Raw genomic sequence first — 15,303 nt, 5'->3', positions numbered from 1 at the left:
TGTATCATACAATTATTAGGTTCTGTAGAAGGACGTAGATCTGGGGATTTATTATGATGGAATATAGGCTGAACTGGATGGACAAATGTCTTTTTTCGGCCTTACTAACTATGTTACTATGTTACTATATAATTGTCTAAGGGTTTGTCTGTCTGTCTGTCTGTCTTTCTGTCTGTCTGTCCTGGAAATCCCGCGTCTCTGATTGGTCGAGGCCATCGTCACCATGGCAACCATTATGACATCATCATCACCATGGCAACCGTTATGACATCATCATCGCCATGGCAACCATTATGACATCATCAGCACCATGGCAACCATTGTGAGATCATCATCGCCATGACAACCATTATGACATCATCATCGCCATGGCAACCATTATGACACCAATCATCAAATGCAACCATTATGACATCGTCGCCATGGCAACCTATTATGACACCATTGCCATGGCAACCATTATGACATCATCACCATGGCAACCAATATGACATCATCATCACCATGGCAACCATTATGACATCATCATCACCATGGCAACCATTATGACATCATCATCACCATGGCAACCTTTATGACATCTTCACCATGGCAACCATTATGACATCATCATCGCCATGGCAACCATTATGACATCATCACAATTGCAACCATAATGACATCATCGCCATGGCAACCATTATGACATCATCGCCATCGCAACCATTATGACATCATCATCCCTATGGCAACCATTATGCCATCATCATCACCATGGCAACCTTTATGACATCATCATCACCATGGCAACCATTATAACATCATCGCCATGGCAACCATTATGACATTATCGACATGGCAACCATTATGACATAACTGTCACCATTGCAACCTATTATGACATCATCAACGCCTTGGCAACCATTATGACATCATCATCGCCATGGCAACCATTATGACATCATCATCACCATGGCAACCACTATGACATCATCACCATGGCAACCTATTATGACATCTTCTTCGCCATGGCAACCTTTATGACATAACCGCTACCATTGCAACCGTCAAGATGGCAACCATTATGACATCATCGCCATGGCAACAACTTTGACATCATCATCGCCATGGCAACAACTATGACATCATCATCGCCATGACAACCATTATGACATCATCATCGCCATGGCAACCTATTATGACACCATCGCCTGGCGGCCTCGACCAATCAGAGACGGGCACAGTATCGATGTAGAAATCCCGCCGCCTGGCGGCCTCGACCAATCAGCAACGGGCACAGCGATGATGATGTCATAAAGGACGTAGAAATCCCACGTTTCTGATTCAGCGACGGGCACAGTATCGACGTAGATGTCATAATGGTTGCCATGGCGATGATGATGTCATAAAGGTTGCCTCGACCAATCAGCGACAGGCACAGTCTGCCGCGAATTCTGGAATCATCATTGTCCATATACTACGGGGACATGCATATTCTAGAATACCCGATGCGTTAGAATCGGGCCACAATCTGTCTGTCTGTCTGTCCAGGAAATCCCGTGTCTCTGATTGGCCTGGCGGCCTGGCGGCCTCGACCAATCAGCGATGGGCACAGCATGGCGATGATGATGTCATAAAGGACGTAGACATCCCGCGTCTCTGATTGGTCGAGGCCGCCAGTCATAAAGGTTGCCTCGACCAATCAGCGACGGGCACAGTCTGCCGCGAATTCGCCTCGACCAATCAGCGACGGGCACAGTATCAACGTACATGTCATAATGGTTGCCATGGCGACGATGATGTCATAATGGTCACCTCGACCAATCAGCGACGGGCACAGTCTGCCGCGAATTCTGGAATCATCATTGTCCATATACTACGGGGACATGCATATTCTAGAATACCCGATGCGTTAGAATTGTCTAAGGGTTTTTCCGTCTGTCTGTCTGTCTTTCTGTCTGTCTGTCCTGGAAATCCAGCGTCTCTGATTGGTCTAGGCCACCAGTCATAAAGGTTGCCTTGACCAATCAGCGACGGGCACAGTCTGCCGCGAATTCGCCTCGACCAATCAGCGACGGGCACAGTATCAATGTAGATATCATAATGGTTGCCATGGCGACGATGATGTCATAAAGGTCACCTCGACCAATCAGCGACGGGCACAGTCTGCCGCGAATTCTGGAATCATCATTGTCCATATACTACGGGGACATGCATATTCTAGAATACCCGATGCGTTAGAATCGGGCCACAATCTAGTATATATATATATATATATATATATATATATATATATACCTATTCTATGTGTACACATTTATTCTACCTATTCTATTGTAGACTGTCAGTGTGATTTTACTGCACACCGCTCTGAATTGCCGGCTTTTCTCTCTAACACCGCTGCGTATTTTTTTCGCAAGTCACACTGCTGGTCCGTGTGTAATCCGTATTTTTCTGGCCCCCATAGACTTTCATTGGCAGATTTTTTGCGCAATACGGTAACAAACGCAGCATGCTGCGATTTTCTACGGCCGTTGAAGACCGTATAATACGGATCAGTAAAATACGGCTGACAGGAGCAGGGGCATAGAGAAGCATTGTACCGTATGCAATCCGTATTTTCAACACCTCTCTTACGTCCGTAAAACTCGCTGGTGGGAGGCCGGCCTATGTCAGCAGGCACAGGGGATTCTCAAATGAGTCATCAGGCGGCTGGTGCTGCGGCTACTGCCCCTGTTGCTGTCACCCCTTTCCTCGAAATGGGACATTATCAGTAACATCCGTGTCAGGAGCACAGTTAGTCTCTACCCTACTGAGCATGTTCCGCTTATCGATTTCAATGCATGCTCAGTATGCGCTTGCTATGCTATATTCTTTTTAATGCGCAGTGACAGTGCACTCCTTTGCCAAATCTAAAGAGAAGTGGTGAGCTGGCAAGAGAGCGCACTGTCATTGCGCACTGAAAAGGACTGAACATGCCAAACATAGTGAGCAGAGACCAGACTTGCAACAAAACAGACGTCCCTGATGACATCCCGTTTCAGTGTGGTGACGTCTACTTCAGGAGCTGGGCTGGTCTTTTTAGATTCTGTAACCTAGACCCACAAGATAGAGGATAACTTAATATTCTGGGAATAGCAGTTTTTGATACATCGTTGTCAAGTGTAAGATGTGTTTCACAGAATTCTAACAGCAAAATCCCCAAGCTGGCTCACCGATACATAGTATGGTTGTGCTATGACTTTTCCCTTGTACTGAAAATGTGGTGAGGAGTTTTATGTGTGTGAATTTACGGCAGATATGTACCTTTTAGAAAACTTTATGGAATGATCCACTTTTGATTTGCTTCAGTCCTCTCTCCTTTGTGACATTTTTATGGTTATCGTTAGTCAATGTTTAGTTGTAGTATAATCCAAACTATATAAAACGTTTAATACCTCTTTCTCTCGGTTAGATGACATATGATCCTATCATGATCATCACAATTGTCCTTCTATGGTTAGTAAAGGAAGAAAGCACATACAAGACATGCCACAACAATGACCACAAAGCAGTCTGACACTCATTAAGTCTCTTTGACTGCAGTATGAATGGTATGTAAATGAGAACATCATAATACTATTTTTAACTAAATGTTGTGTTTAAGCGTTTTTATCATCCATCAACACAGCGTAACTCTGTCCAGAGATGACATTACAGCATAAACCGCAAATTAGTTTCATATAAGACAGGGATATAAAGTAGGTCTCTTGGAATTGAACAAAGCAGGGCTCAACCACACCTATTTTTAAATAATTACAATAATTAACCCCTTTTAATATGCTGATCTAGAACATATAAAAGGTGGTCTCTAGTTTGGTACCTCCTCTATGCAGAGTGCCGCAGTGAATATGCTTTGGTCATTGGCTGCTCCACTCTGCATATACAGTAACTGAAATAACAAGGCTCAGTATAATGTCTTCTCGGACTGATTTATTTATCAAATGTACATGACAGTGTTCCTTTTGTTCTGCCCGTTAGAGCAAAAAACAAGGTTAAAATTACTGTTGTCACTTTAATAAGCTGTAATATTCTGTTACTGACATCCAGTGTGGTAATAGAACCATCTGGTGACGTTTAATTGTATTACAAGTTGTTTTTCTGTAAAGCTGTCAGTTTCATTGTTGGAGAATCCAATGCATTTTTGGTAAAAAGGTCCTGGTGAAGCAGTCATTTTGTAAGAAGCAGTCTAGCAGAACTGTTGGTTAAAACCTACTCCTGAATTGTGTTACTAAAACTCCATTATCATGGATAAAGTATATCTGGTATGGGAACTATCTCTGTTATGTGGTACTGTGTATTCAGAACTGTTGTTAAGTCAGACGGTGATTGTTACTAAGTTATGTGTTCACATGTACAAGCTCCATCTTGCTTTATGGTTTCACTATTAATTGTAAATATTGTAGTTATGTGATATTCTAAGCTCAATACTTATACCTGTTATATGTATTCTTGTAGTTTTACCACATACATTTCGATTCATATATATCAACGGTCTTCCTATTTTGGAAGACAGAGAATGTTTATGCTGTATGTCAGATTGCATACTGTGAAAAAATGTAAGAAGACAGAACACCCTTCATTGTCAGCAAATTATAAGGTTTATCCATGCTTATTAGACTGATGACCTTTCCCCAGTATATCAGACAGGTGGGAGTCTAATGGAGCGCCCCCGTAGGGCAGTGGGGTACTCGGTACCGGGTCCTTCGGTTCTCAGGGGATGTCACGATGGCTGACCCGGTCCATGGCCCTCGGGACGTTCGTTGTAAAAGGGGGAAAGGTCTTTAAAGGGTAAATGTTCGTGACGCCACCTGTGGTATTCGGTCAGGTTGACCGATGCTGCTTTAAGGGGTCCGCAGGGGTGATGTTATGGCACCTAGATGGTATACCTTCCCACAGGTGAAGTATGTCCCCAGGGCTTCCCAGTGTATAGATGGTGATGGTGTGAGGCGCAGTGAAGAACGAGGACACAAGGTTGCAGTCTCTTTACCTTTTACTGAAGGCTTCAGCATCCACAGTCCAGAGCACAGATCACAGGGCAGGCAGAGTCCGGACGAATTGGAGGCAAATCCAGAATCCCCTTATCCAGGTGGAAATCAGTAGCCTTCCTCTAGTGCCTGGGTGCTGTAGTACCTTACTGCTGAGCCTCTCATAAGGTCCTCACAACTGTTGTAGATGTTCTAGATATTATGTCTCTCTCTTTCCCCCAGATGGATAGGACAACCCGTATGACCGGTGGCCTGAGTCTTTTTACAGGGACTCTAGCATGCCCCAGCCTCTTGTGGGTGCCACCTTGCCTCCTGGGTATGGGGCGGATCAGTAACTTGCAATTAGCTGTCCTGCCGGTCTCTGGAGCAAGGCATAAAGGACTGTTGTTCCCTTGGTGTTCCGGCTACCGGGATCCTGCGCCTCAGAAGGAGGCAGCCTGTGCAGGGCAGAACTCCTTCTGGTATCCACTCCTTTGCTATGACTTCTTCACCCTCTCTACAATACAGTTCTCTGTTTGTGTCCTTTCTTAGGAACTGCCGCACGTGGGGCGGGCGCAGCTCCGTGACCTTCTGTCTGGGCCTCTGACAGGATCCCACCCCTGTCAGGGACCAACTACCTGAGCCAAAGCTCAGCCAGCAACTGCCTAACTTCCTATCCAGGCCACCAGTTTTACCTAATTGTGAAGAGTGCCCTAATAAATAGGGGCATAGCTCCCCTTAGTGGACTGGAGTATGAAATGTGTTGTATGTTTGTGGTACCCGGTAAGAGATTTTGTTTATTGTCTCCAAACGTAACATCACTCCCCCCTAGAGGAGAATTATATTACTGCAACGACCAGGACCCTGGGGTGCTGCACTAACACACATCACTTCTACCATACATCTGTTTTGAGCTCCAACTGAATTGCAGCTCAGCTGATGTTCTACACAGTTAATAGATCTTTGCTGTTCTGTCTCCTGCTTATGTTCGGCCACATGCCTGGTGTCAGACTCTCACTGATCTGACATTGATGATCGATCCAAAATATAAGTCATCAATATTATAAGCCATGACAACTTCTTCAATATATTGAAAATATACAATAGTCTTGTTACTGAACTTTCCTAGCTCTAGCATTTATCTCAGTGTCTTTCTTCTTTGGTCACCTCCCTCTGCTCTGGTATGCATTAAGTTACTATGGAACCTTGTTGTCCACCTCTGATCTCACCTGGGCCTCTTATAAGCAATCTGTCAGCAGGTGTTTGTATGTAATTCAAGGAAAACATGAGGTAGGTGTCACGGGTTTAATGTGACAGAGAGTAGACAGGAGATTTCGTCTACTCCTGCAGTGATAAGAAGCACTTTACCTTCATATTAAAAGGTGTAAATGCCTTTCAGCAGTGCAGGGGTTAATCTGATCAGTTGAGAGCTCCTGGAGTGTTAAGGCTCTCAGCTGTGCAATATTAGCCACTCCCATCTCTTATATAAACTGGGCCCTAGCTAGCACTCATTGTCAGAGTTATGCTGCATGACTGGAGATTGTTGGTTATTGGAGAAGGCGTTTGGTGGATTTATCTGAAACTGTTGGTAGGTTTTGAGTGTTTGATAATTCCCTTTATTCTCGTACTTTGGTTTAATCCCATCCTCCACTCCCTGATGCATCCCTCTGTTTTACGTGTGTATATTTGTATGTTTGGTATTTTTTGTAACCCCTATTTGTATTACCTTGTTATTCTTGCTGGTGTATTATGGTACACTATTACTCCCCTCTTCCCTTGGCAGGGGAATGGTACAGACTGAGGGCAGATTCAAGAGCTAACGCAAGGTATGTGGTCCCAGCATCTTCACCATCAGAAGTAATCCAGGAAACAGGGTTAGCTAGGGCGCCCCTAGCGTTATTGACAGAGAAGGAGCCCCTGGTCCTGGGACAACCGACAACAGAGTTGTGACAGTAGGAGTTAAGACACCGGTTTAAATGATGTGTCACATTTTAGGGTGTGCTTTTTTATACACTGAAGGTTTTATCGCCTGGTGATTATCATTGTCTGGACTACAGCAGCACGTGAAGCGGGGTCCCCAGGTCTCCCAAGGTGTGTGGCAGAGATGTTATATGCCGAGGAATGAATAGAGGACACCAGGGATAAAGTCTTTACCTGGTTTACTGTTAGCAGGCCACAGTCCAGGATACCAGGCACGGGTGGTGGTGGTCTGGCCGGCTCAGAGGCAATGGGAGAAACTCCTTCCCAGTTGAGGTCCGTGAACCTTTCCTCCTTGCACTGTTGTGTGAGGTCCCTGCTGCCTGAAGCTTTCTAACAAAGGTCCTCGTTCTTTCCCCCTGTCCTGGGAAAGGTACCTGCACGACGGGCTGCTTGAGCCGTTTTACAGGGACTCTATCTTGCCCCGGGCTCTTCAGGTGCTGTTGTGTCTCAGGCATGGTGTGGGCCAATCACATAACATTCTTAGTCCTCTGGTTCTGCCAAGTGTCATACAATTCCACTAAGGCCTCGGGCTCCCAGTACCTGGCTTCTGCGCTATGGCTCTAAGGGTGTCCTACCTCTCTTCCCCTCTGAGCCCTTTATCTCTCCTCTGCTCCATCCCTCTGTAGCTCCACCACATACAACAGCCCTCCAGGTTTTTGCTCCTTCCAGAGGCTGCAGCTCCCTCGTGGCTGCCAGGCCTCTCTGTCTGCACTCAGTTCCAGACTTCCTTCTCCTTCAGTGTCTCTGAATAACTAACTGGCTCCTCCTCCAGGTCAGGATACATAAAGCTTAGCGGAGCTCCCCTGAATCCAGGTCCTGAGCTCCCCTCCCTGGCCTGATTTTGGAATGTGTTGGGTGTGGGTGCCTTACCTGGTAAAAAGAACTCCATTGCCTCCAAGTGTGACATTACCCTGCCTGAGGGAAAGGCAGCATCACTGTAGCAACCCGTTACCTGGGGTGCTACAGCAGCAGTGGAGGTGCAGGAAGACATGGTTCAGACTTCTCTGAGCTCCCCATTCCTCTTTGGTGGCCATTCTGGACACAGAGGAATTGGAGACATCACTTGAAAATGGAGGCAGCAATGATCAAAAGCACTGCACCAAGTATGAAGTAAGTCTACGCATTAGTTATCTATAGGCAATTTTTTTAGCTGGCATAAAGCATTGCTTTAAATAGACCACACAACTTTCTAATGCACTTTATTCTCTATCCAATTGTTTTCACTTGTTTATTTTGTGGCAGCTACAGTAAAACGATGGGTGGATCCGAAGCTGAGAAGTATTGTGTTCCGCTGGCACAATCCCATAGTCATTAATATCATGATCTGAAAAGGAGACGCCGCTTTTCCTGAATCTTGAAAACTAAAAATCACCACGTGGTAGTGCCTGAATAACAGCTTACTGGAATCCCCTGACTCCCGTCACAAGCTGGCCTCAGTTTTTGGCATCTGTTCCGCTGCTTCCCTGTCCCCATCTCCTTCTAGTGAGGGAGGTATTATTAGAACTGCTGTATCACAGTGTGGGATTCAGACTTTAGAGCAGGGCACATGGCTGCATGCTCTATATATAACCAGATACTTAAGGCCAAGGTAATACCACACTCCAGAAAATGTTCTAGTGGCTCCAACATTACTTGTATCAAGCATATCAATTCAACAATAAAACACTACAGGAGAACAGTTCAAGGAAATAATGTGTTGTAATTGCTGACAGACAAATACTCAATATGTAGTAAAAGTTCTTCAGGGGCTATGTTCATACTGGGTTTGTTGAGTCGCTCATAAACTATGAGTATTTTGAGCGGAAGCTGGTTCAGGAAATGTTTCTTTTTTTGGGATATGTGCACACAGATTTTTTGGAGGAGTCTTTTAGAATGGGTCCACTCCAAGTAAAATACATGAAAAATCTCTCGAAAAAATCTTAAATGATTCTTTCTATTGAAAAACAACTTTGCTGTTAAAAGAGAATCTTCAGTAGGATCAAACTTATCAGCCAGCTATATGGGCATGTAAGTCATAGAAAGATAAATAATATGATACCTTGATATCTGCAATCTGATTTCTTATTCCAGAGAAATCCACGTATGAGTCGGACATAGATCTCCCCGAGAATCTGCCTCCAGAGCTTATTTTTTAGTGTGAGAGATGTAATAACACAGAACAGTAGAACTGAACTTTGTCTCCTTACAAACACATTGGCTGCAGCTCTCACAACTCTGCTGTAGTGTAGCACTGTCTGCCTGTCAGCTGGAAGCTGAGATTAAGGCTTCTTTCACACTTCCGTCGGTACGGGGCCGTCACAAAGCATTGGTGCGACGTACCGACGGACATTGTGAAAATTCTGTGCAACGTGGGCAGCGGACACAGTATCAACACGTCCGCTGCCCACTGTATAGTCCCGGGGAGGAGGGGATGGAGTTCCGGCTGGGCATGCGCAGTAGGAATTGCAGGACCCGACGTACAAAAAAACGTTCCCTTGAACATTTTTTCACCACGACGGTCCGCCAAATACTGACGCATCCAGTGCACAACGTATGGAACCTGTGTCCATACGTCGCGATGCGTCGGTAATACAAGTCTATGTGCAAAAAACGCATCCTGCGTATTTTGCACGGAACGACGCATTGCGACGGCCCCTAAACGACGGAAGTGTGAAAGAGGCCCAACCTGCAGATACTTCAGGTATAATCACACACACAGTTCTAAGGTGAGAACAGAGAGAGGCCATCACATATCACACTGGATCACTCTCATTTCTAATAATCTCTGGAGGCAGATTCTCAGGGAGATCTATGTCCGGCCCATAGATCTTAACAGCTCATTTACATATTAAGAAAAATGTGGATTTCTCTGAAATAAAAGATTGGATCGCAGATATCAAGGTATCATTTTTTCAGCTTCCTATGATCTGTGTCTATATAGACAGAAGGTTGATATGGGCATGAGCTGCTTAAAAGACTCCTCAAAAAACTATATAAATACGCTCAAAATACCTGTTGGTGGTCAGAAAAGTCAGAAAATAACAACATAAAAACTAAAAACGCTAAAAAAGACATTTCAGAAAAAAAGCCAGTGTTTCCAGAAATGTGTTCCCGTTGAAAATCTCAGTGGGTTGACTGATTTGAAAAAGTGGTTGTGTGCACAATACCCTATGGCTGAGGTCGTTGTTCACATTGTATTGTGATTGACAGGCAGCGGTCAGCTTCTGAGTGCAAGCCACCTGAAGAATGAGCAAGTCGCCTCATTTAACTGCTTAGGCTGCCGTCACACTATCAGTATTTGGTCAGTATTTTACATCAGTATTTGTAAGCCAAAACCAGGAGTGGAACAAATAGAGGAAAAGTATAATAGAAACATATGCACCACTTCTGTATTTATCACTCACTCCTGGTTTTGGCTTACAAATACTGATATAAAATACTGACCAAATACTGATAGTGGACGGCAGCCTTAAAGGTTTCTGATCACTGAAACGGTTAAAAGAAGTGACATGGGACGGAACATGTGCACAGAAATATCATTTAGACGTTGTTGTGCATTATGTTCCTTTGATGGGGCGCTTTTGCACATACCCTAAGGGTGCCTTTACACTGAGTCGTTTAACTAAGTTTCTGGAATATAAACTGAGCAGAAACTAGAGGTTTTAGGAGTATAGAGGGATTCTTTATAGGGTTTTTCAGTGTCTCCACTTCCAAAACTCACTGTCAACAAATCCTTTGGAAAATAAAAATTCTGCCAAAAATTGATTCCCCCAAAAATAGGATTCAAATGGAGCCTCCAACGAAGCCTGTGGCTTCATTGGGGCTAAGGCGTTCATGGATGCCCTGTGTAAATGCAGTGTGAACAGGGCTTAAATCTAACAATTGCTCATTGACAGGTATGACCTAAATAAAAAAAAATGACATGTGAAAATAAAATCTTAAAAATAAGCATATTGGTTTATCCAAAAGGTCTAAAACTCAGATCTTTAAAAATATAAAATGATTCCATATAAAGAAAATAATAATTAAAATGTTAGAATTGCGAGTTTTGGGCAATCTTGTCTCATCAAAAATATGAGTATATGCTTATGAGGTTTGTGTAGTCATGCTGTGGCATAAATGGGGGTATGCAACAATTCAGTTGTGCCTCAGTCATAAAGAAAGCACAGATGGGCTAGCACAGACATTTCACAGGTGAATTCCAAAAATGTCACCAACATAATGGATCTACCAGCTGTCAGATGTATAAAATACAGACTATTACCAAACGAACAAGTGGAAATGTGTAACATCTGACATGATCATTAAGGCCTATTTCACACGTCAGTGTCTCCGGTACGTGAGGTGACAGTTTCTTCACGTACCGGAGCCACTGACACACGTAGACACATAAAAATCAATGCATCTGTGCAGATGTCATTGATTTTTTGCGGACCGTGTCTCCGTGTGCCAAACACGGAGACATGTCAGTGTTCGTGGGAGCGCACGTATTACACAGACCCATTAAAGTCAATGGGTCCCTGTAAAACACATACCGCACACGGACGTTGTCCGTGTGCAGTCCGTGTGCCGTGCAGGAGACAGCGCTACATTAAGCGCTGTCCCCCCCACTGGTGCTGAAGCCACGATTCATATCTTCTGTGCAGCAGCGTTTGCTGTAGAGAAGATATGAATAATCGTGCCCCCTGAGCGCCCCCCCCTCCCCCCCCACTGTTCTGAAAATACTCACCCTGCTCGCTCCCTCGCTGGCTGGCGCTGCTTCCTGTTCTGGCCGCATCTTCTCCTGTATGCGGTCACGTGGGGCCGCTCATTTACAGTAATGTATATGCGGCTCCACCTCCCATAGGGGTGGAGCTACATATTCATTACTGTAATCGGCGGCCCCACGTGACCGCATGCAGGAGAAGATGCGGCCAGAACAGGAAGCAGCGACAGCCAACGAGGGAGCTGGGTGAGTATTTTCAGAACAGCGGGGTGGGAGGGCGGGGGGCACATAGATCTTTATTTTAAACACTATTATTCATATCTTCTCTGCAGCAAACGCTGCTGCAGGGAAGATATGAATTGGGGCTTCAGTACCAGATGCTGGTACGTGTGGTACCCAGCACGGTGCGTGTGGTACCCAGTGGGCACATGGGCGGCACACGTGTGCCGCCCGTGTGCCACACTGATGTGCCACAGAAACGTAGGGCCACACGGACACGGATAATTCCGGTACCGGAATTATCTGGACGTGTGAAACCGGCCTAAAACAAAGACTAAGCCTGAAATGTTGCTGAATATCACTTACCATGATTGTAGTGTCATCTGACGCACTGGCAATGACATTGTCGTTGTGAGGGCACCAATCTATATCCAGTACTGGTGCTGTATGCCCGCTGACTGAGGGATGATTCTTATCCACACGTCCTGTCTAAACCAAAAATGAAACATAAAACAGGTCATATTTATGTTTGTAGAAACTGTATGTATCTATATCTGTATATATCGTATGTATGGAGACAATTCACCATAAGGCTATGTGCACACGTAGAATGGTCCTCTGCGGATTTTTCCGCAGTGGATTTGATCAATCTGCAGGGCAAAAACGCGGCGTTTTTTGCTGCAGATTTATCGTGGATTTACCGTGGATTTCATTGCGGTTTTCTATTGGAGCAGGTGTAAAACCGCTGCGGAATCCACAGAAAGAAGTGATATGCTGCGGAATGTAAACCGCTGCGTTTCCATGCGCTTTTTTCCGCAGCATGTGCACTGCGTTTTTTGGTTCCCATAAGTTGTACATTGTACTGTAAACTCATGGGAAACTGCTGCGGATCCGTAGCTGCGGAAACGCTGCGGATCCGCAGCAAAATCCGCATCGTGTGCACATACCCTAAGCGCTCATTCAGACGTCAGTTATTTTTCTCAAACGCAAAAATACGGTCCAAGTTTCATTAGTGTTCCTGATCCAATTTTCATCAGACTTTTTTTCAGTTTTATCAGCTTTTCTCAGATGAAAAAAATAACTAATGGGGGTTTCTCAAGCTTCTCCAGTCAAGCAGTCAGTGAATGGCAACCAAGTTCGATGAGATTTTATCGCAGACTTGCATTGTCAAGTTTGAAAGATCGGACATGTCTCTGATTTTGTGTGGACCACTCGGACTGCAAAAATACACGGACATATGAAAAGTTCCATAGACTATAATGGGTACAAGTTCTATCCGTGAATGCTGCAGGCGTGGACGACATTGAGGGTATGTGCACACATCAGGATTTCTTGCAGAAATTTTCCTGACAAAAAACAGACATTTCTGCCAGAAATCCGCATGCGGTTTTTTTAGCGTTTTTCATGCGTTTTTGATGCGTTTTAGGTGCGTTTTTTGTGGGGTTTTTCCCAAATGCATAGAATAGCGGGAAAAAAGCAGAAAATCCGCAAAATTAATGAACATGCTGCTTTTTTTTACCGCGATGCGGTTTTTTTTTTTTCGCGGAAAAAAACACATCATGTGCACAAAACATGCAGAATGCATTCTAAATGATAGGATGCATAATGTATGCGTTTTTAATGAATTTTTATAGCGTTTTTACCACAAAAATACCTGAAAGTGTGCACATAGCCTGACACATATAGAAACATTAACCCAAGAACCAAGCATATTGATTTGAAGTTCCAATTCCTGAGGGATTGTCATGATAACGCAGGGGAGATTACGCTGATCCCACCGCTGTCAACAGTTTGTCATTGAAAGTCAACCCAGCAGCCTCCAGTCGTCAGGACAATTACGCCTCTGACTGTCCAGTGATGGGCGAGGCTGTGGTTGCTTTCACTACTAGGCCATTTATTGGAGAACTCACAATGAGCATACAACTCCAATTCCAAAGCATGGAATACCTATATATTCCTCCGTACGGGCACTGCCAACTCCACAATAACAAAATGAACTACTAGCTACTGCCACCAATTGTTTATACAGGCCGATTGGACACCTGTTACAAGTAGCGCATGGCTTCAGTGGTTCGGTTTACAGAGCAAAAAGAACAAAGTTATTACATTTTAGATATTTATTCTGTAAAGCAGTGCTTTTAAAAAAAATATACAAAGATGATACAAAATGGGAATAAAACAATACGGTATATACAGTTACATAGGATAAAAGGGATAACAAAAGAAAATTACTAAAGATGACGTCACAGAAATGGCTCAGATCTTAGCGGAGGGAAGTACCCCTTAGGAAAACAGACAGACCCCACAGCAACCTGTCACTGCATTGTTGCTAATTTTCATGTTTCATGTGACCAACAGGAAGTAGGAGTCTCAAATTAGGCCTAGTAACCACTGTGCAAATTGCTGAAGTATACAACAGGGGGTGTCTTATTGTTACACACCTGTTGACCTTTCTCATGCACCACATCGGGCTTTGCAGGTGACCTGGTGTGCTTCCATGTGATGAACTACCTTGGCCTATTTAAAGGCTTCTAAGACATACACTTGGGCCTTGGTATTGAATCTGAGACTAGACTTGCAGTTTTGTGAGGGTGACAATCTGGCTGCGGGCTGCAGGTCGTCTCCTGTAGACCAGCAGCTTCTAGTGCCTCTTCCTACTTGTCTACCAGCTTCTTGTTACTCCAAAGTTCTGTCAGCTACCTGTCTCCTGGTCTTCTGGACCTCTTCTTTGTGTCCACCTGTGGTTTTCAGGACGTCTTCTTGGCTGTGTGTGGCTTCCTTAGTTGCAGATTTTCCTGTTACTCTGGAGTGTTATCTGCTGCCGCCTATGGTGTCCTGGTGTCCTGCTTACCTGCAGATTCAGTGTCCTCTTTCTGCCTGTCGTTTGCTGCACTTTGCCTGCGGTTTCCTGACATCCTCTGTCTTACTGCGGTTTCTTGCACTCCACCTACCTGCCTGTGGTTTCCTGATGTCCTCTACCTGCCTGCAGTTTCCTGTACTTCGCATGACTGCTTGTGGTTTCCAGACATCCTTCCCTTGCCTGAGGTTCTCCTACACTCCACCTGCCTGCCTGCAGTATCCTGACATTCTCCATCTACCTGTGATTTCTTGCACTCCAAATAGCCTGGGAACCTCGTGGATATTGGGCCAGCTGTCTGCTTTCCCTCAGCTGGTTAGTAAAAATAAGGGGGTCCCCACATTTATTATTAGTTAAATACAAGTACACAAAAATACACAGGCAAAGCACTGATTACATATCTCACTGACAACTTCCTATCTATTTTTTGTCTGACTTTTTTTTACCACCAACAAGTATTTTTACCATGTTTTTGTAGCTTTTGAGGAGTATTTTTTAAGCAGCACATATGTAAATGAGCTGTCAAGATCTATGGACCATACATAGATCTCCCTGAGAAACTGTCTCTAGAGATTATT

The 15,303-nt window shown here is 44.5% G+C and overlaps 1 protein-coding gene across 2 annotated transcripts in view; it reads right to left on the bottom strand.

The window, feature by feature from the left end:
• The window catches only part of CORO6 (coronin 6), a 113,298-nt gene that overhangs the window by 28,615 nt on the left and 69,380 nt on the right, over positions 1–15,303 (bottom strand). For both annotated transcript variants that reach the window (XM_069761168.1, XM_069761167.1), the window contains exon 3: positions 12,235–12,357. In XM_069761168.1, the coding sequence (XP_069617269.1) occupies positions 12,235–12,357 (123 nt within the window). The remainder of the gene's footprint in view (positions 1–12,234; positions 12,358–15,303) is intronic.

Source organism: Ranitomeya imitator, chromosome 3 (genome assembly GCF_032444005.1).
Source record: "Ranitomeya imitator isolate aRanImi1 chromosome 3, aRanImi1.pri, whole genome shotgun sequence".
Classification (NCBI taxonomy): Eukaryota; Metazoa; Chordata; class Amphibia; order Anura; family Dendrobatidae; genus Ranitomeya; species Ranitomeya imitator.
This window is presented reverse-complemented; position numbering and strand designations above follow the sequence as displayed.